The sequence below is a fragment of the Chiloscyllium punctatum genome, chromosome 9, assembly GCF_047496795.1.
Source record: "Chiloscyllium punctatum isolate Juve2018m chromosome 9, sChiPun1.3, whole genome shotgun sequence".
Taxonomy (NCBI): Eukaryota; Metazoa; Chordata; class Chondrichthyes; order Orectolobiformes; family Hemiscylliidae; genus Chiloscyllium; species Chiloscyllium punctatum.
In genome coordinates, this window is record NC_092747.1 from 111,210,173 (window position 1) to 111,230,252 (window position 20,080).

General features: G+C 41.5%; 1 protein-coding gene across 6 annotated transcripts in view; it reads right to left on the reverse strand.

Annotated features, from left to right (window-relative positions):
• nalcn (sodium leak channel, non-selective) overlaps nt 1-20,080 on the reverse strand; it is a 358,024-nt gene that overhangs the window by 176,110 nt on the left and 161,834 nt on the right. For all 6 annotated transcript variants that reach the window (XM_072578059.1, XM_072578064.1, XM_072578061.1 and 3 more), the window contains 3 exons: nt 10,196-10,363; nt 7,956-8,147; nt 4,298-4,435 (listed from right to left, as the gene is read on the reverse strand). In XM_072578059.1, the coding sequence (XP_072434160.1) occupies nt 4,298-4,435; nt 7,956-8,147; nt 10,196-10,363 (498 nt within the window). The remainder of the gene's footprint in view (nt 1-4,297; nt 4,436-7,955; nt 8,148-10,195; nt 10,364-20,080) is intronic.

Below are 20,080 nucleotides of genomic sequence, written 5' to 3' on the forward strand. Positions count from 1 at the left end.
TATTAAGTACAAAATTGTTCCTAAATGGTTATTGGTTTAATTTATAATGAACAAAGATTTCAGGATTGATTATATGCAGCAGAACACTTGCAAAATCCATGTACTATTTCTGTAGCAAGCTTCTAGTACTCACTTAAGAATTGTATGCACCATAATAACCAGTGGTATTTCAATGAACATAGTTTGCTCAGTAACTACAATGCTGATGGGAATCCCAGTCAGAGCAGAATTCAAGGCTGCGCAGTTTGAAAAGCACTCGAGTGGTTTGTCATGAAGAGCACTTCACTAAATAATCGTTGCGCATTTACACGGCAAGCTGTGCTCAGCATGTGTATCCCTTTGGGACAGGCAATGGCTGCACGGTTTCCGGAGAGACAGAGGAATTCCTGTGCTGGCATCTCATGGTCCCCGATGTTCGCTCACAGATGGTCCAGGAATGACACAATCGGATCCATGCGGAACAATTTAGGGATGTGTAATCTAAGCTGACACCTAGCACTGCACCAAGGGAGTAGTGCACTGCCATCTGAAATGCAAAAAGGGCCCCATCTGCCCTCTCAGGTAGATGTAATGATCTGCTGGCAGTGCTAATTGCCAGGAATAAAATTTATATAGTGCCTTTAATGTAATTAGATGCCGCAAGGTGCTTCTTATGAAGGTTACCAGATGAGATTTGAGATGGTCAGCAAACTGGTTCACAGATAGGAAACAGAGACCTTTTTACTGAATGACAGGCAGTGACTAGTGGGGCACTGTGTGTATTCACAATATATGCTAATGATTTAGATATTGGAACTAAATGTAATATCTCAAAGTTTTCAGAATACACAAAGCTGGGGGGAACGGTGAGCTGTGAGGAGTACGCAAAGATGTTGTAGTGTGATTAGGACAGGCTGAGTGAGTGGGAAAATGCATGGCAGATGCAGTATAATGTGGATCAATGTGAGGTTATCCACTTCGGTTGCAAAAATGAGAGGTAGATTATTATTTGAATGGCTGTAAATTGAAATGTTCATTGAGGCCTGGTGTTCTTGTGCACCAGTCACTGAAAGTAAGCATGCAGGTGCAGCAAGCAGTCAAGAAAGAAAATGGTATATTGGCCTTCACAGTGAGAGGGTTCGAGTACAGGAACAAGGATGTCTTTCTGTAGTCATACAAGGCATTGGTGAGACCACACCTGTGTGCTGTTTTGGTCTCCTTATCTGGTGTCTTATTTGGTCTCCAAAGGATGTTCTTGCTACAGAGAGAGAGTGCAGTGAAGGTTTACTAAATTGATTTCTGGGATGGCAGGACGGACGCTTGAGGAGAGGTTGGGTCGGTTAGGATTGTATTCATCGGACTTTAGAAGAATGATGGGGATCTCATAGAAACCTATACATTTCTACCAGCTCTATACAGGTTAGTTGCAGGAAGGATGTTACTGATGGTGGGCAAGTCTGGAACCAGGGGTCACAGTTTCAGAATAACAAGTGAACCTTTTAGGACTGAGATGAGGAGAAATTGCTTCACCCAGAGAGTGGTAAGCCTGTGGAAATTCCTACGATAGAAAATAGTTGAGGCCAAAATATTATTTGTTTTCAAGAAGGAGCTTGATATAGCTCTTGTGGCTAAATGGATCAAGGGATATGGAGAAGGGTGGGATTAGGATATTGAGCTCAATGATCAGCCATGATCATACTGAATGATGGAGCAGGCTCGAGGGATGGAATGGTCTACTCCTGCTCCTACCTTGTATGTTTCTGGTCTCAGTAATGATGACCATTATTTAGCTACCAGATTGTTGTAAGATCCCATCTGGTTCCTTTCCATTAAAGGAAATCTGTGACCCTTCTTGAGTTCAGCCCAAATATTATTACAGACCTACAGCAATGTGGTTGACTAGGTTTGAGTTATAAAGAAAGGCTGGATAGGCTGGGACTTTTATCACTGGAGCACAGGAGGTTGACAGGCGATCTGACAGAAGTTTATAAAATAATGAGGTATAGATAGAGGGTAATGATAATTGTCTTTTCCCAAGCATGGGAGATTTCAAGACTAGGGGGCACATTTTTAAGGTGAGAGGAGAGAGATTTAAAAAAGACATAAGAGACAGATTTTTTACACTGTGGGTTGTTCATGTGTGGATTGAACTTCCTAAGAAAGTGGTGGATGCAGGTACAATTACAATGTTTAAACAACACTTGGATAGATACATTAACAGGAAAGGTTTGGAGGGATATGGACCAGGAGCAGGCAGATGAGACTAGTTTAGTTTGGGATTATGTTCAGCATGGATTGCTGCTCACGGAACTTGTTCTCAACTGTGTCAAATTGTTCCAGATAAATTCCACCATATGAGCTGCAGCGGCTAAAGGCAGCTTATTACCATCTTGTTAGGATGTTAAGGATTGGCAATAAATACTGGTCTAGCCAGTGATGATTAAAAAAAAAATTTGCAAAGATCTTTGGGATGAGCAGAGATTGTATATGCTGTTACAGAAATGGAAATCTTTACTTTTTTCTCTTCTTCTTCCCCCCTCTCTGTTCCCAGAAAGACAAATTCTTTGTTCTCTCTCTACAAATGCTGCCTGATCTGCTGAGTATTTCCAGCATAGCCTGTTTTTTTTAAAATTTAAAGCAGGTATTAGCAGGGTTGCCTAGAAGCCATATTTCAGTTTAGAATTAGTATAGCTACTTGTCTATTTGAGGAGTGTTTCCAGACAGAATTTTGATTTGATCTCAAAATACTTGGCACGGGGCTTCTAATTATGGCCGCAGGTGCTGAGTCGTTTTTATGAAAATTATTTTTGGAAAGCAAATTAGTATCATGGGAAGGAGGCAGGAAAAGATCGAGTAATTCTTAACTTTGCATTCTCCAGGCTTGAGAACTTGTTTTGTTTTTAAGGCTCTGTCAGCAACGTTGCCTAAAAGGTGCAAGATTTTGTTTCTCCTTCTTTTAAATAATTAAAGAATTTATCAGTTGATTTCTCGTGGGAATTTTCACAAAGAACAATTAAAAAAACACTCACTACATTTCTTTGTGATTTTTTAAAAAAAAATTCAGAAATGGGATATTAATTGCAGCATCTTATTTTCCCAGCAATTGACTTTTATAATTGAGGAGCAGCTCCGAAATTACAGAATGGGTTTTGCAGAAAATGTCTACTGGCTGAATTTTGGATGACAGCAGTGTCAGCTGAGATTCTACGGGTAGCATTCTTGCCTCAGTGTGAAAACGTTATGCTGTATGTTGAAGTCCCACTTCAGGGCTTGGGCCCGCAGTCTAGACGACCTCTTCAGAAAAAATGCTGCACTGCCAGAGATGTTGTCTTTAAGTTCTGAAGAAGGGTCACTGGACCCAAGACTCTGCTATCTTTCCACAGATGCTGCCAGACCTGCTGAGTTTCTCCGGCAATTCTGTTTCAGTTTCAGCTTCAGCTTTAAAGTGAGTCATGTAACCAAGGCTCTCTCAGATAGATGTAGAAGAATCAACCTTCTCCATTCTAAAGAATTATGACACACATTCAAGTCAGAAACTTGTGAAACTTGAAAGGGTTTAGAAAAGATTTACAAGGATGTTGCCAGGGTTGGAGGATTTGAGCTCTTGGGAAAGGTTGAATAGACTGGCCCTGTTATCCCTGGAGCGTCGAAGGCTGAGGGGTGACCTTATAGAGGTTTATAAAATTATGAGGGGCATGAATAGGATAAATAGACAAAGTCTCTTCCCTGGGTTGTGGAAGTCCAGAACTAGTGGACATAGGTTTACGGTGAGGGGGAAAGATATGAGAGAGACCTGAGGGGCATCTTTTTCACACAGAGGGTGATACGAGTATGGAATGAGCTGCCTCAGAACGTGGTGGAAGCTGGTACAATTGCAACAGTTAAAAGACATCTGGATGGGTGTATGAATAGAAAGGATTTGGAGGGATATGGGATGGGTGCTGGGAGGTGGGACTAAATTGAGTTGGGATATCTGGTCGGTATGGACGAATTGGACCGATGGGTCTACTTCCATGCTGTACATCTCTATGACTTTATGACTCTATGACTAAGGTTAATCCCTTGAACAGCATCAAAACATGGTTACTTGGTCATTACCGCTTTACCCATTTTCAAAAGTCTGCTGTGTCCATATTGTCTACCACTTTTCCCAAGTTACAACAGTCAGCCACACTTCAAAGTACCCAGCCTTTGTCGTAAAACAACTTGGGATGACCAGAGTTCGCAAAAGACAGTACAGAAATGCAAATTCTTTCTGAAGAGGAAATGAAGGTAAATTTTACACACAAATTAAGAATCGTAACATGGGTAAACCTACCAATGTTGCAAATAGGTGGTACAAGATGAAATAAATGGCGACTACTGGTGCCCATACATGTCCTACTGCAATCAAAGTTTGATCCATTACGTCAACCCATCCTTCCTGTGTAATAATCTGGAACATGGACATAAAAGCCTGGAGAAAATGAAGCAAAAATTATAAACATTATTCAAGCATCATCTATCGGTTCTCTCTAATTTTCTCGCACAGTCTTGAATGGAAGAGAATTGCTGTAATTACTAAGAACACTGGGTAATCTTCTGTCAGATTTAACTCCAAGACACGTTTGGGCAATTTGGATTCTCTCACAGCAGGCTGCGGCAAAGCACAGCAATTTCTTCTAATCACTCTTAAAATGTTACCTATTCTTAGCCAGCATTTGAAAGCTTTCTGTTTCAGTGAAGTGGAAGTGACTAAATTCATCTGTGCAGCGAGACGGAGTTATGCTCAGTTCTGCTCTCCGTTTTATAGAGGATGATGAGACACTCAAGAAGTTGCAAAGAAAAATTGCAACAACGATAGCAGGACTGAGAGCTTAAAACTAAAAATTAAAACAAGTTGGGGCTCTTGCTTCAGAAAAGACCTAGAAAATAAGTTTCCACCGAAGAAGGAATCTAAAACTAAAGCAATCAGTATAGGATAACCATTAATAAAATGAATGCAGGTATCACAAGAAACTTCTAACATGACAGTAAAAGGCAGAGAAATGACTGGTACTGGTCCAAACAATTCCTTTGCTCTTAAAAATGGAACTCCTGTCCAGACCAGCACTGGTCATTTCCAAGTGTTATTAGAAATGCAGATTGGTGAGAAAACTGAACTCACTACCACTACCATGACCTAAGAGGTAACTTTTTTGCACAGCGAGTGGTGTGTATATGGAACAAGCTGCCAGGGGAAGTGGTGGAGGCTGGTACAATTATATTTAAAAGCAGATGCATTTAAGAGGAAGCAGGATAGTCATGAGATGAAAGGAAATAAGTTACAATGAGGGGATGGGATGAAAGTGGGCAGGAGGAAAGCTCACATGGACAGACAGGGAATAATTGGGTTGAATGGTCTGATCCAATGATGTACATTTTATGTGCTTCTATGTAATTTCCTGTAATGAGGGCTGAATAATTCAACTTGAAATATTTACATCGAGCATATGATCTGGAAAAACTGGACCTACGATTTACTTAGACATACTCCTTCAAGGTTAGTCGAACTGTTCTGACAGATTCCACTAGTCTAAAGTAAGACCATATGAAATAGAAATGGAATTACGCTGTTCGGCTCCTCAATCCTGCTCTGTTCATTCAATAGGATCATGGCTGATCTGACCTTCCTCACATGGACTTTCCTGGTTTCCCGGTTCGCTCCATTCCTCTACTCATCAAGAATCTATATCCCTCAGCCTTAAATATACAAGGACACTGTCCCCACTGCTCTCTGTGACAAGGCGTTGCAAAGACTCACAACCCTCAGAGAAGAGATTCCTCTTCATCTCAGTCTTAAATTGGCACCCCTTTATTCTGAGACTATGCTCTCTGGTCCTAAAATTTCCCCCAACTCTAGGTTATAGTCTAACAGATTTATTTGAAATCGCAAGCTTTCAGAGTGTAGCCCCTTCATCAGGTGAAGCTTGTGAATTCAAATAAACTTGTTGACCTATAACCCTTGGTGTCATGTGATGTCTAACTTTGTCCATCCCAGTCCAACACCGGCACCACCTTATCATGGCTAAAATTTCCCTGAGGGAAACACCCTCTCAGCATTTATTCTGCCAAGTCTGTTAAGAATCCTATGTATCTCAATGGGATCACCTATCATTCTTCTGAGCTCCAGCGAATAGAGTCCTAACCTGTTAAGCCTTTGCTCATAACGCAATGCTTTCGAACCATCCCTCATCCTCGTGAGCTTTCTCAGAACTGCCTCCAACGAAATATCTTTCCTTAAATAAGGGACCTAAACTGCTGACAGTACTCCAAATGTAATCTCACTAGCACCTTGTAAGTTGCAGTAAGACTTCCCTACTCTTATACTCCAATAGTACAAATTTTCCATTCAACCAACATCACAAATGCAGATGATTTAGTCAGTACTATATTGCCATCTGTGGGAGCTTAGTAGGCAAATGCTGGGCTTCTACATTTATGTACAACACAAGTGACGTTTCAAGACAACCTCATTAATTATAAAGTGTTTAATGATGTCCTGACATCATGAAAGGTGCTATGTAAATGCAACTGTTCATTCCTCAAGGAAAAGGTACCAATACAGAATAGATATGTGCACCAATCTTTCATACTCTGGTACAGAGCTGTCAGGAACACTTGTTAATTTGGTCTTCATCCAGACATGATTGCAACTTCCAAGAATAATCAACAAAATGTTGGATAAATTGAAATAGTTACTGCCAATGCCAGAAACACACAAATCTCAGGCAACATGTGAAGAAAGGTAGAAGCTGAAAATTGTATGTAAAAAAAGCCTTTAATCTTACATTCATTCCCTCTCAGATGCAGTCTAAAAGGCTGAGTGCCCCTCACGTTTCATTGTTTTTTTATTCAAGTTCCTTACATTTAGTTGGGAGTGTCTTGGTCATACAGAAATCATTTTAAAATTCAAGAGAGAAATTAAGAAAAGTTTTGAAGACGATTATCTCAGAGTACAATGGGACCTTGACCAGATGGACCAATGGGCTAAAGAGTGGCAGATGGAGTTTAATTTAGATAAACATGAGGTAAGGCAAGTCAGGATAGGACATATTCAGTTAATGGTAGGACCCAGTGGAACAAAGAGACCTAGGGGTGCAGATGCATAGCTCCTTGAAAGTGGAGACGCAGGGACAGGATCGTGAAGATGATTTTTGGCACACTGGCCTTCATTGGTCAGTGCACTGAGCAGAGGAGTTGGGATGTCATGTTGCACCTGTACAGGACATTGGTTAGGCCACTTTTAGAATACTGCGTTCAATTCTGGTCTCCCTGCTACAGGAGAGATGTTGTTAAACTTGAAAGGGTTCAGAAAAGAATTATAAGCATGTTGCTGGAACTGGAGGGTTTAAGCTCCAAGGAGAGGCTGAATAGGTTGGGGCTTTTTACACCTGGAGGGGTGATGTCAAAGAGATTTATAAAATCATCAGGGGCATGGATAGGTAAATGAGCAAGTTCTTTTTCCCAGGATAGGGGAGTCCAAAACTAGAAAGCATAGGTTTAAGGTGAGAGAAGAAAGATTTAATGGGGACCAAAGGAGTAATGTTTTCACGCAGAGGATGGTGTGCGTATGGAATGAGCTGCCAGAGGAGGTGATGGAGGCTGGTACAATTACAACATTTAAAAGGCATTCGAATAGGTATATGAATAGGTGCTGGCAAATGGGACTAGATCAGTTTCGGATATCTGCCCGGCATGGATAATTTGGACTGAAGCACCTATTTCCATCTATAACTCTAACTCTACGACTCTATAGAGTGATACCAGTGTGGAAACACTTTGCCCACAACAAGTATTCAATGCTGGGTCAATGAATAATTTAAATCTAAGATTGGTAGCTTCTTACTGAATAGGAGGCACAATGGGTAAACAGTGTTTTCTTATCTGAGAAGACACACCGTGAAGTTGGATCTTGTGCTTGCTAAACAAGGAGAAGAATTTATGTTGTTCCTCACCCTGGGAAATGTTGTAAATCTGTCGAGTTCCTCCACAAAACAGAACATCTGAAGGCTAATGGAAGACATCACAATCAAAAGACTGGCTGTGAAGACCACCAAACTGCCAAGTTTTTTTCCAGGCCCAAATATTTTGTAGACAAAGTCCTCCAGTGCTGGTGAGATTTTAATCAGTCTGACAACCCTCAGCACCTAAATGAAAAATTAAATGATTACATTTTAACATAAACTAAAGTCTCAATTACTTTAAAATATTAAAACAATGGTCAAATAAGCCTCAAAATAACAGATAATCAAAATATTAAATGTTTATTAATATGGTCACAACAACCTATAAGAATGTGATTAAGTAATGATGTATTATAAATACTACTAATTCAGTTAGAAAATGCATTCAACACTCATACTTTAAACTCACTCTATGGGAAATCCCATTATAAAGTTGCATTCTTCCACAGAATCCTTCAGCACAAGTCACCAATTGGTCTATTGTGGTTGTACTGGTATTTTAAAGAATTATCCAATTTATCTCTTTCTTTGCTTTGTCCCCACAGCTGTGCAAATTTCCTTTCTAAATATTTATCAGATTTTACTTTCAAAAATTATTATTGAATTTGCTTCCATCATTTCAGGTAGCATTTTTTGGATCACAACGCTTGCTGCACAAACAAAAATAATTTCCCCTCTTTCTTTCCTTGCTATTCACCTGAAACCTGTGCCATTTGGTAACTTATGCTCCAGCCAATGGAAAGAGTTTCTACTTATATACGCTATCAAAACTCTTCATAATTTTGAAAATTTTAGGGCTGCATGGGGGCTCAGCGGTTAGTGTTTCTGCCTCAAAGTGCCAGGGATCTAGACGCGATTCTAATCTCAGGTACAGAGGAACCTCGATTATCCGAAGGAAGTGGGCGGGTAGTATTCCATTCGGTTAATTGAATTCCAGATAATCGAATGCCGGATAACACAATTTAGCCGTGTCTGCATGGGTTTCCTCTGGGTGCTCTGGTTTCCTCCCACAGTCCAAAGATTTGCCACACTAAATTGCCACTAGGGTTCAGAGATGTGCAGGCTAGGTGGTTTAGCAATACTAAACATGGGGCTACTGAGATTGAGGGGATGTGGATCTGGGTGAGATGGGGGTTGGTTCAAACTCGATGGGTCAAATGGCCTCCATCTCACTGTAGGGATTCTATAAACCATCTGCTGTGAGAAGAATAATCCCAAATTCTCTTGGTTTTTCACATAATTGAAGTCCCTTATCTCTGGTTCTAGTAAATCATCTCTGCTCTCTCTCAAAGATCTGTATATAGCCTTATGGTGTCACTCTTGTCTTATTTCATGCTGTACGGATCTTAAATGGGCTCTGTCCATGTTGCTGTGCTCGAATAATCCGAGATTGTACACATCACACCATTTCATTTGCTCTTGGTAGCTCACTCAGAAGAATGCTGCCCAGGGATGGCGATCAGGAGCACCATCTGCCTGCCCTCTGTCCATCTACCAACTGCTGAGAAACTTCACCTTCAAAAACACCATCTCTAAATCAAATTATTGCACACAATGAGAGATTGCAGTGCACTAGATAAATACACATCAGCTTCTCCAGTTGAGATTTCTACTGTTCAGAAATACCAATGGTCCAGAAAATTTTGAAGTAGAGCCTTGAAGTAATCGTTATTATTTTAGGACTGTACTTTGGGAACAGAAACAATGAAGGTACAATATTTTGAGGCGTAAATGCTTATTTTTGCTTGTGTCATTGTTGTGATTGGAATGAGGGCTAGGTAGATCTCATTGAGTAGGATATCCTTGATTGTGGCTGTAAACCTTGGGCCAATAAGGGAGCCCAGGCTGACAGAGATGAAAAGGAGTGTCAGACAGTCTGCTCTGACCAGGGTCTGGCTCTGAGATGGCTGGTCAGAGTCCATGAACTGTGCACATGTAAATAAAGGATGACGTGGTGACAAGATATGGCCTCTATGCAGTTATTTTAGCCTTACATTTTTATCATTGTTTATTTATGTAGCAGACAAATATTCATATCAACTGTTTGGTGCTTTCCACTTTATGCATGTGTAGGTAGGCGTTCTAATGTCACTCAATGATTCATAAACAACCTAGTCCCAAGCACAACAGACAGGAGAGGTTACTGTGGATCGTACTGCATTGGCTTTCTCCAGCTCGCACTACATTGAGACATCTCTTTAATTCAAGTACACAATGATTCGTTAGGTTACCTGAAAGTATGTAAACTGCGAGTGGTAGAGGTCTGGATAAATGTGCAGAGTTGTCCCCACCACCAGCAGTAGTTCAAACTTGTGAAGGGAGGAGCTAATGTAACCAGTGAATCCCAAGCACCAGATTTTCACAAGAGCCTCCAGGTCAAACAAGATTGTGAAAGCCACCTAGAAGGTAATTTAATAAATAAACATCAAAACATGCTTCTAAATATTAATCATAATGAACCGATTTTCTATAAAAAAAAATGCATGGCTCTCACAAATTCAGATTCAGAAATATCAGACAAAATTTTAAGGTGAAAGTTGGTTGCATAAACTAAGAATTACTCTGTAACAGTAACTGCCATTGACTGTTAACAAGTGTATCTATTTCAACATTCGATGGCCACGCACACGTTTCTATCATAATGTTTTTGTAAAGTTCATTCACACGCTGTGAGTGTTGTGAGCTAGGTTAGCATTTAGTGGACTGAATATAGTTGGCCTTGAGAAGGTGTTGGTGAGCTGCCTTCTCACAATGCTGCAGTCCATTCGGCATTAGGAGAACCACAATGCTGTAAAGGAGGGAGAGCCAGGCTTCTGACCCAGTGCCACTAAAAGACTGACAATATATATTTAAAAGTCAGGATGGCGACTGCCTTGGAAGGCAATTTGCAGGTCGTGGTGCTCCCTTGACTTTGGTAGCAATTGTAGGTCTGGAAGGTGCCATTAGAAATCCTGGTGAATTTCTGCTCTGTATCTTGTGCAGCATGAACTGGCTTTGGGAAATCAGGAGGTGATGCAGGATTCCTAGTCTCTGTCCTGCTTTTATGGGACAGTGTTTACGTAGCTTTGTTTGTGTAGTATTTGCACATATTTGTTTCTGGTCAATGGTAACCCCCAGGATAAAGACAGTGTGGATTCAACAATAGTAATGCCACGGAATGCCAGTCCCTTGTTGGGAGACGGCACGTATGTGGCATGAATGTCACTTGCAACTTGTCAGCTCAATTTGGATACTGTCCTTGACCTGTTGTACTTGGACATGGATCACTTTAATAGCTGAGGAATTGCAAATGATACTGAACATGGTGTAATCATTGGCAAGAATCCCCACTTGTGGCTTTTTAATGGAGGGAAGGGCATTGATGAAGCAGCTGGAGACAGTTCAGCGGAGACCACTATGTTGAGAGACTCCTGCAGTGAAGCCCTGGAGCAGAAATGAGTGATCAACAACCACAATCTTTCTTTTTTGCCAACTTGCAGAACATTTCCTCCCACCTTCCTGACCCTCCACTGATTAGTTTTGTTCGGGCTCCTTGATGCCACATTCAGTCAAATGCAATCTTGATGTTGAGGCCAGTTACTTTTACCTCACCAACGGAGTTTAGCTCTTTTGTCCACGCTTAGATCAAGGCTATACTGAGGTCAGGAGTTGGGTGGTCCCAGTGAAACCTAGAATGGATGTCAGTGAGCAGGTTAATGCTGAGCAGGTACTGGTTGGTGGCACTGTTGATGACACCTTCCATCACTTTACTAATGATCGAGAGTGGACTGATGGGGTGGTAACTGGATGGAATGCATTTGTCCCGCCTTTCATATAACAGGACAGAGTTGGGCCATTTTCCACATTATTGGTTAGCTGCCAGTGTTGTAGCTATACTGGAACAGCTTGGCTAGGACAGCGGTAAGCTCTGGAGCCCAAGTCTTCAGTACCATTATCGGACTGTTGACAGGGCCCACAGAATTGCAGCATCCAGTGGTTCCAACCATTTCTTGATATCACCTGGAGTGAACTGAACTGGCTGAAGACAGGTACCTGTGATGCTGGGGCTCGCTGGAGAAGGCTGACATGGATCATCCATTTGGTACTCTGGCTGAAGATTGTTGCAAATGCTTCAGCCTTACCTTTTGCACAGATGTGACAGGCTTCCCTATTAATGAAGATGGGGATATTTATGCAGCCTCATCCTCCACTGAGTTGCTTAACTGGCCACCACCATTCAGGACAGCATGTGGCAGGATTGCGGAGCTTAGATCTGGAATCACTTACCCCTGTCTATCGCTGCTGTGGATATTGTTTGGCAGGTAGTTCCCCCTTTTGTAGCTTCGCCAGGTTGACACCTCATGTTTAGGTGTGCCTGGTGCTGCTCCTGGCAATGGCCTCCTGCACTCTCCATTGAACCCAGGGCAGACCCCCAGTTTTATGGTATTGGTAAAATGGGGGATACATGGGTCATGAGACTGCAGACTGTCAGAAGTACAATTCTATTGCTGCTGATGCCTCACGGCGGCCCGGTCTTGAATCGCTGGATCTGTTTGAAATCTATCTTACTGAGCATGATAATAGTGTTACACAAAACAACTCAATGTGAAGAGACTTTTTATATTCAGAAGGACTGTGTGATGGCTATTCCTGCTGATACTATTGGGCTTCTGTAATAGTATGGGTGGTGGGAATGTGCTGGAGTGGAGCGATTGATGAGATCAAAAAGCCCACGCAGGCACAATGGACCAAATGATTAGATTCTATTCTAAAAATGGATGAATGTTGCAATCAGAATAAGTATCTTACATGATCAATTAATAAACCACTATTCAAATAGAGTAAGGAGGAATAAATGGCCAATTTCATCTCATATTTAGAATAACAGAAAAATCCCATTAAAACTCAAACTACTTACATTTTTTTTAAAAAGGTGTTTGCAACCCTGCTTCTTTTTATGCCTGGCAGTGACATGCTGTAGTCCATCCTTAAATTAGTCAACTCTCGCTTATTAAGATGATTTATTTGGAACGAGCAACAATCAGATATTCCAAATGTTGCACATAGTCATTATCCAGAAAAGCTTTGAAACTGTGTTTGTTTCATTTGCAATTTAAATGCGCATCCCAAAAAAATGTTTTCTCTAGGCAGAATAACTCTACCACCCTCGCATTCCAAATCTTCCAGATTGTACTGACAGGATTAAATTACATCATCTAACTGAGGAATCAGACAGTAAATTACTCATCTCTCAATATTCCACTGAACCTGTTGTCTGAGTTTATCATTGATAACTAAATCATTACATGATGGATGCAGCTTTAGTAGACTTAGTTTCTAAGTCAAGATCATGGAATGCTTTCTACTTGCATGGATGAGTTTAGATCAGAGTGATGCTGGAAAAGCACAGCAGGTCAGGCAGCATCCGAGGAGCAGGAAAATCGAAGTCGATTTTCCTGCTCTTCGGATGCTGCCCGACCTGCTGTGCTTTTCCAGCACCACTCTGATCTAAACTCTGGTTTCTAGCATCTGCAGTCCGCACTTTTATCTTGCACGGATGAGTACAATTCCAGCAACATCCGGGACAAAGCTTTGACTGGCACTCTTGCAACAATATTTACATCCTCAGCTATTAGCACATATTAAGCAAACTGTTTACGACTACCAAGCTTCTTCTACAGTATTTCTCAGCCCAGGCATGTCCCTGTGAAAATGAGCAATAGAAATGGCAAAGTTAGGGAACCATGGATGACAAGTAAAATTGAGAGACAAGCCAAGAGGAAAAAGGCGACTGAAATCAGGTGAAGCTTTGGAAGAATATCAGAAAAATAGGACCAACCTGAAACAAAGAATTAAGAGGGCTAAAAGGGGTCTTGGAATATCTTTAGCAAACAGGGTTAAGGAAAATCCCAAAACCTTTTATTCGTGTATAAGGAGCAAGAGGGTAACTAGAGAAAGGGTTTGCCCACTGAAGGACAAAGGAGGAAAGTTATGCGTGGAGTCAGGGAAAATGGTTGAGATTCTTATATTCACTGAGGAGAGGCACATGACGGATACTGAGGTTAGAGATAGATGCTTTGATTACTCTAGGCAAAGTCGGCATAAGGAGGGAGTAAGTGTTGGGTACTCTAAAAGGCATTAAGATGGGACCTATCCCAGGTTACTGAAGGAAGCGGGAGAGGAAATACCTGGGATCTTAACAGATATCTTTGCAGCATCCTTGAACATGGGTGAGGTCCCAGAGGATTGGTAATTGCTCATGTTGTCCCCTTGTTGAAGAAGTGTAGCAAGGATAATCCAGGTGATTTTGGACTGGTGAGCCTGATGTCAGTGGTAGGGAAGCTGCTGGAGAAGATACTGAGGGATAGGATCTATTTACATTTGGAAAGAAATGGGCCTATCAGTGATAGGTAGCATGGTTTTGTGCAGAAAAGGTCATGTCTTACCAACTTAATAGAATTCTTTGAGGAAGTAACAAAGTTGATTGACGAGGGAAGGGCTGTAGATGTCATATATATGGACTTCAGTAAGGTGTTCGATAAGGTTCTCCATGGTAGGCTGAGGGCGAAAGAGAAGTTGCATGGGGTCCAGGGTGTACAAGCTAGATGGAGAGAGAACTGGCTGGGCAGCAGGAGGCGGAGAGTAGGAGTGGAACAGTCATGTTCCACAGGAATCCATGTTAGGACCACTGTTGTTCGGTCCTACTTTACTGATATCCTTTCAAAGCTTCATCTGTTTTCAGTCATCTAGACCTTATGTATGCTTCCTTTTTCCTCTTTGCTAGTCTCAAATTTCACCTGACCATTATGATATACATAAATGATCTGGAGGAAGGTATAAGATGGTCTGATTAGCAAGTTTGCAGATGACACTACGATTGGTGGAGTAGCAGATAGTGAAGGGGACTGTCAGAAAATGTCAGATAGTGAAGGGGACAGCAGAATATAGATAGATTGGAGAGTCGGGCAGAGAAATGGCAGATGTAGTTCAATCCGGGCAAATGTGAGGTGATGCATTTTGGAAGATTCAATTCATGAATGGACTATACGTTAAATGGAAAAGATCTGGGGAAAGTTGATATGCAGAGAGATCTGGGTGTTCAGGTCCATTGTACCCTGAAGGTGGCAATGCAGGTCGATAGAGTGGTCAAGAAGGCGTACTCATTGCTTTCCTTCATCAGACGGGGTACTGAGTACAAGAGCACGCAGGTCATATTACAGTTGTATTGGACTTTAGTTTGGCCACATTTGGAATACTGCGTACAGTTCTGGTCGCCACATTACCAAAAGGACGTGGATGCTTTGGAGACGGTGCAAAGGAGGTTCACCAGGATGTTGCTTGGTATGGAGGGTGCTAGCTATGAGGGGAGGTTGACTAGATTAGGATTATTTTCATTAGAAAGACCGAGGTTGAGGGGGTCCTAATTGAGGTCTACAAAATCATGAGAGGAATAGACGGGATGGATAGCAAGAAGCTTTTTCCCAGAGCGGGGGACCCAATTACTAGGGGTCATGAGTTCAAGGTGAGAGGGGAAATGTTTAAGGGAGAAACATGTGGAAAGTTCTTTATGCAGAAGGTGGTGGGTGCCTGGAACACATTGCCAGCAGAGGTGGTAGAGGTAGGCACGGTAGCGTCATTTAAGATGTATTTAGACAGATACATGAATGAGCAGGGAACAGAGGGATACAGATCCTTAGAAAATAGGTGACAGGTTTAGATAGAGGAAGTGGATTGATGCAGCCTTGGAGGGCCATAGGGCCTGTTCCTATGCTTTAATTTTCTTTGCTCTTTGTTTCTTGTAAGTATCTATAACTTCTTCACTTAAACTGGGTGCCATGGACTAGTTGGGCCGAAGGGCCAGTTTCCATGCTGTGAACTTCTATGACTCTATGACCTAAACTAAAAGACTTAAAATGATCATAAATGCACTGAATGTTCATTTCGAACTATCCAAAGTACCATATTGTTTATTTAATGATTAATCAGTCAGCACATTTTCTATTCTGAGCAAACACATTCACAATCCTCCTGTCAAAACAATAAGATTTGCTTTTGCCCGAAACGTCGATTTCGCTGCTCGTTGGATGCTGCCTGAACTGCTGTGCTCTTCCAGCACCACTGATTCAGTAATAAGATTCAGTATCCTACTGGCAGATTACTGAGATATTTGCACTTCATACGAATGGTGCAGGAAAACAGCTCATTCCCAAAGCAGTCTAGTTGGAACTCAGCTTGACATCTGAACAGAGATTTGTTTAACTTCAGAGACCAATAAAAAAAGCATCTTTCTTGTCATTTAGGTAACATTGGAGAATTTGAAAACTTGTTTAAGTGGAAGAAGACAGAACATTTGACAGCTGGTATCTGAGCATGTCAGAGAGATTTTGCTCTTTAAAGAGAATGCCTGCCTTTCCAACATTTGTACACATGTTCAAAAACCTGAAATTATACTTGTATCACTGAGGAGATGAAAATCAAGCCTTAAAAGAACACTCCTCAAACATTCCAAGCCAATTTCTTATTTAAATCAGTTTTTTACACTTCTGACCTAAAGTCAAGGAAGTGAAATTCAAATTACAACCAACGTGAACGAACGAGTGCTTCTGCTAGTTTCATCCCCTTGCAAATCCACTTTCAGGTCTTGTTTAAACGTAGGCGTGACTATGTTGGACTGGAGTAGACAAAGTCAGAAGTCAAAAGACAGCAGATTATAGTCCAACAGGTTTATTTGAAATCACAAGCTTTCAGAAGGTGACTTCACCTGAGGAAGGAACAGCACTCTGAAAGCTTGTGAATTTGAATAAAACTGTTGGACTATAACCTGGTATCATGTGATTTCTGTCTTTATTTAAACATAGGGACATAGCTGTATGTCATTCAGTTCTTTGCGCCTGCTCTGCCATTGAATGAAATCAGGGCTGTTCATCCAACTCAATATCTTGTTCCTGCTTTCTATCCATATCCTTTGATCTATTTAGCCCAAAGAACGTAACTAACTCCCTTTTGAAAACTGAATGTTTTGGCCTCAGCTACTTTCTGTGGAAGTGAATTCCAAAGGCTCACACACTCAAGGTGAAGAAATTTCTCCTCATCTCTGTCCAAAATGGCTGACCCGGTATCCTGTTTCCCCTGGATCTAGACTCACATGTCATTAGGAATGTCTAGTGCTACTAGAGTTTCATAGATTCCTGAGAAGTCCCTCTTCCTTCTTCTAATCTCCAGTCAATACAGTCCTCAGTGATCTAACCTCTCTTCATACACATCAGTTCTGCCATCCCAGAAATCAGTCTGGCAAACCTTCATTGCACTCCCTCCACAGTCAGAACATCCTTCCTCAGACAAAATGACCAAAACTGCACATAGAACTTCAGCTGTGATCTCACCAAGGTCCTGCATGGTTGCAGCAAGACATCCCTGCTCATGTACAGAGGAACCTTGATTATCTGGCATTCGATTAATAGAATTTTGGATTATCTGAACAAGATGGCAAGGTCCCAATGGTTGGCTAACTATGTTATCTGGCAATCGGTTATCCGGCATTCGATTAACTGAACAAAATACTCCCTGCCTGTGTCCTTCCGATAGTCATCCTCTGTAAACCAATCCTCTTGCTGTGAAGGCTAACTACCACTAACCACTGGCCTTCCTCACCTGCATGCTTATTTTCAGTGGATGTTGTATGACAACATCCAAGTGTCGCTGCACCCCCCCTTTTCCAAATTTATCATTCAGATAATAATCTGCCTTCCAGCGTTTGCTACCAAAATGGATAACCTCACATTCATCCACTTTATACTTCACCTGCTATGCATTTGACCACTTAACTTTTCCAAATCACAGTGCAACATCTCTGCATCCTGCTCACAGCTTACCCTTCCACCCAACTTTGTGTCATCTCAAAACTTGGAGATACTCCATTTAGTTCCATTATCTAAATCCTTAACATATACTGTGAATAGGTGGAGTCCAAACACTGATCCCTGTGGTGCCGTACGAGTCACTGGCTACCATTCAGAAAAAGACGCTTTTATTTCTATTGGTCTGCCAACTCATTCTGTATCCATGTTAGTACACTATCATCAATTCCCATCGGCTTTAACCTTTCAAGCTAATCGCTCATGGATTTTATCGAAAGCCTTCTGAAAGTCCAAATAAATCACATCCACTGGCTCCCCCTTATCAATTCTATAAATCACATCCTTGAAAAATTCCAGTAAATTTGTCAAACATGATTTTCCCTATGCAAATCCATGTTGGCCCTGTCTGATCCTATCATTGTTTTCCAAGTGCTCTGTTCTTAACCCTTTTAAAATAGACCCTGGCATTTTCCCTACTACCAATAGGGTTAACCAATCTATAATACCCTGTTTGTTTTCTATCTTTTTAAAAAGGTAGTTGGGTTACATTCGCTACCCTCTATTCCATTTGAGCTGTTCCAGAGTCTATAGGATCTTGAAAGGTAACCACCAATGCATCCGTTATTTGTAGATCTACTTCCTTATGTCATAGATTCATAGAGATGTACAGCATGGAAACAGACCCTTCAGTCCAACCCGTCCACAGTGACCAGATATCCCAATCCAATCTAGTCACACCTGCCAGCACCCGGCCCATATCCCTCCAAACCCTTCCTATTCATATACCCATCCAAATGCCTTTTAAATGTTGCAATTGTACCAGCCTCCACCACTTCCTCTGGCAGCTCATTCCATACACGTACCACCCTCTGTGTGAAAAAGTTGCCCCTTAGGTCTCTTTCATATCTTTCCCCTCTCACCCTAAACCCTCTAGTTCTGGACTCCCCGACCTCAGAGAAAAGACTTTGTCTATTTATCCTATCCATGCCCCTCATAATTTTGTAAACCTCTATAAGGTCACCCCTAGGTCTCTGACGCTCCAGGGAAAACAGCCCCAGCCTGTTCAGCCTCTCCCTATAGCTCAAATCCTCCAACCCAGGCGACATCCTTTTTCTGAACCCTTTCAAGTTTCACAACATCTTTCCAGTAGAAAGAAGACCAGAACTGCACGCATTATTCCATCAGTAGCCTAACCAATGACCTGTACAGCCGCAACATGACCTCCCAACTCCTGTACTCAATACTCTGACCAATAAAGGAAAGCATACCAAACGCCTTCTTCACTATCCTATCTACCTGTGGCTTCACTTTCAAGGAGCTATGGACCTGCACTCCAAGGTCTCTGTTCAGCAACACTCCCTGGGACCTTACCATTAAGTGTATAAGTCCTGCTAAGATTTGCTTTCCCAAAATGCAGCACCTCGCATTTATCTGAATTAAACTCCATCTGCCACTTCTCGGCCCATTGGCCCATCTGGTCAAGATCCTGTTGTAATCTGAGTACTCTGGGATTCTGGTGATTTATCTGCATGCAGTCCTATCAATCTCCCCAACATAATTCCCCTGCTAATACTGATTTCCTTCACTTCTTCCTGCTCACTAAATCATATGTTACTCAACAGGGTGCTATTTGTGCCCTCCTTTGTGAAGATAGACCAAATTTTATTGCTTTGCCTACAACTGCCTTCACTTAATCTTTTTCTCTTCATATACTTATGGAAGCTTTTACAGTCAGTCAATTTGCATATTCCCCGCAAGCCTACTCTGATACTGTATTTTCCCATCTTAAATCAATCACTTTGTCCTCTTTTACTAAACTCTAAACTGCTCCCAATCCTCAGGTCTGTACCTTTTTTTGACGAATTTGTCCACCCCTTCCTTGGATGCAATGCCATCCCTAATTTTCCTTGTTAGTCATGGTTAGGCCACCTTTCCTGTTATATTTCTGGGCCAGAAATGAACAATTGTGGTTCCTCAATGCACGTTGACATGTTTGTGATTGCTTATCCACTGTCATCCTGTTGAATGACGTTTCCCAATTGTACTTCATACAATCATAGTTTCTTCTATCTAGATTCAGGACCCTAATCTGAGAATCAATTTCACAATACCAGGATATAGTCCACCAGGTTTGTTTGGAAGCACTAACTTTCACAGCGCTGCTCCTTCATCGGGTGGTTGTGGAGCAGTTCCATAAGACACAGAATTTATAGCAAAAGATTACAGTGTCATGTAACTGATGCGATACATTGAACAAAACTAGATTGCTGTTAAGTCTTT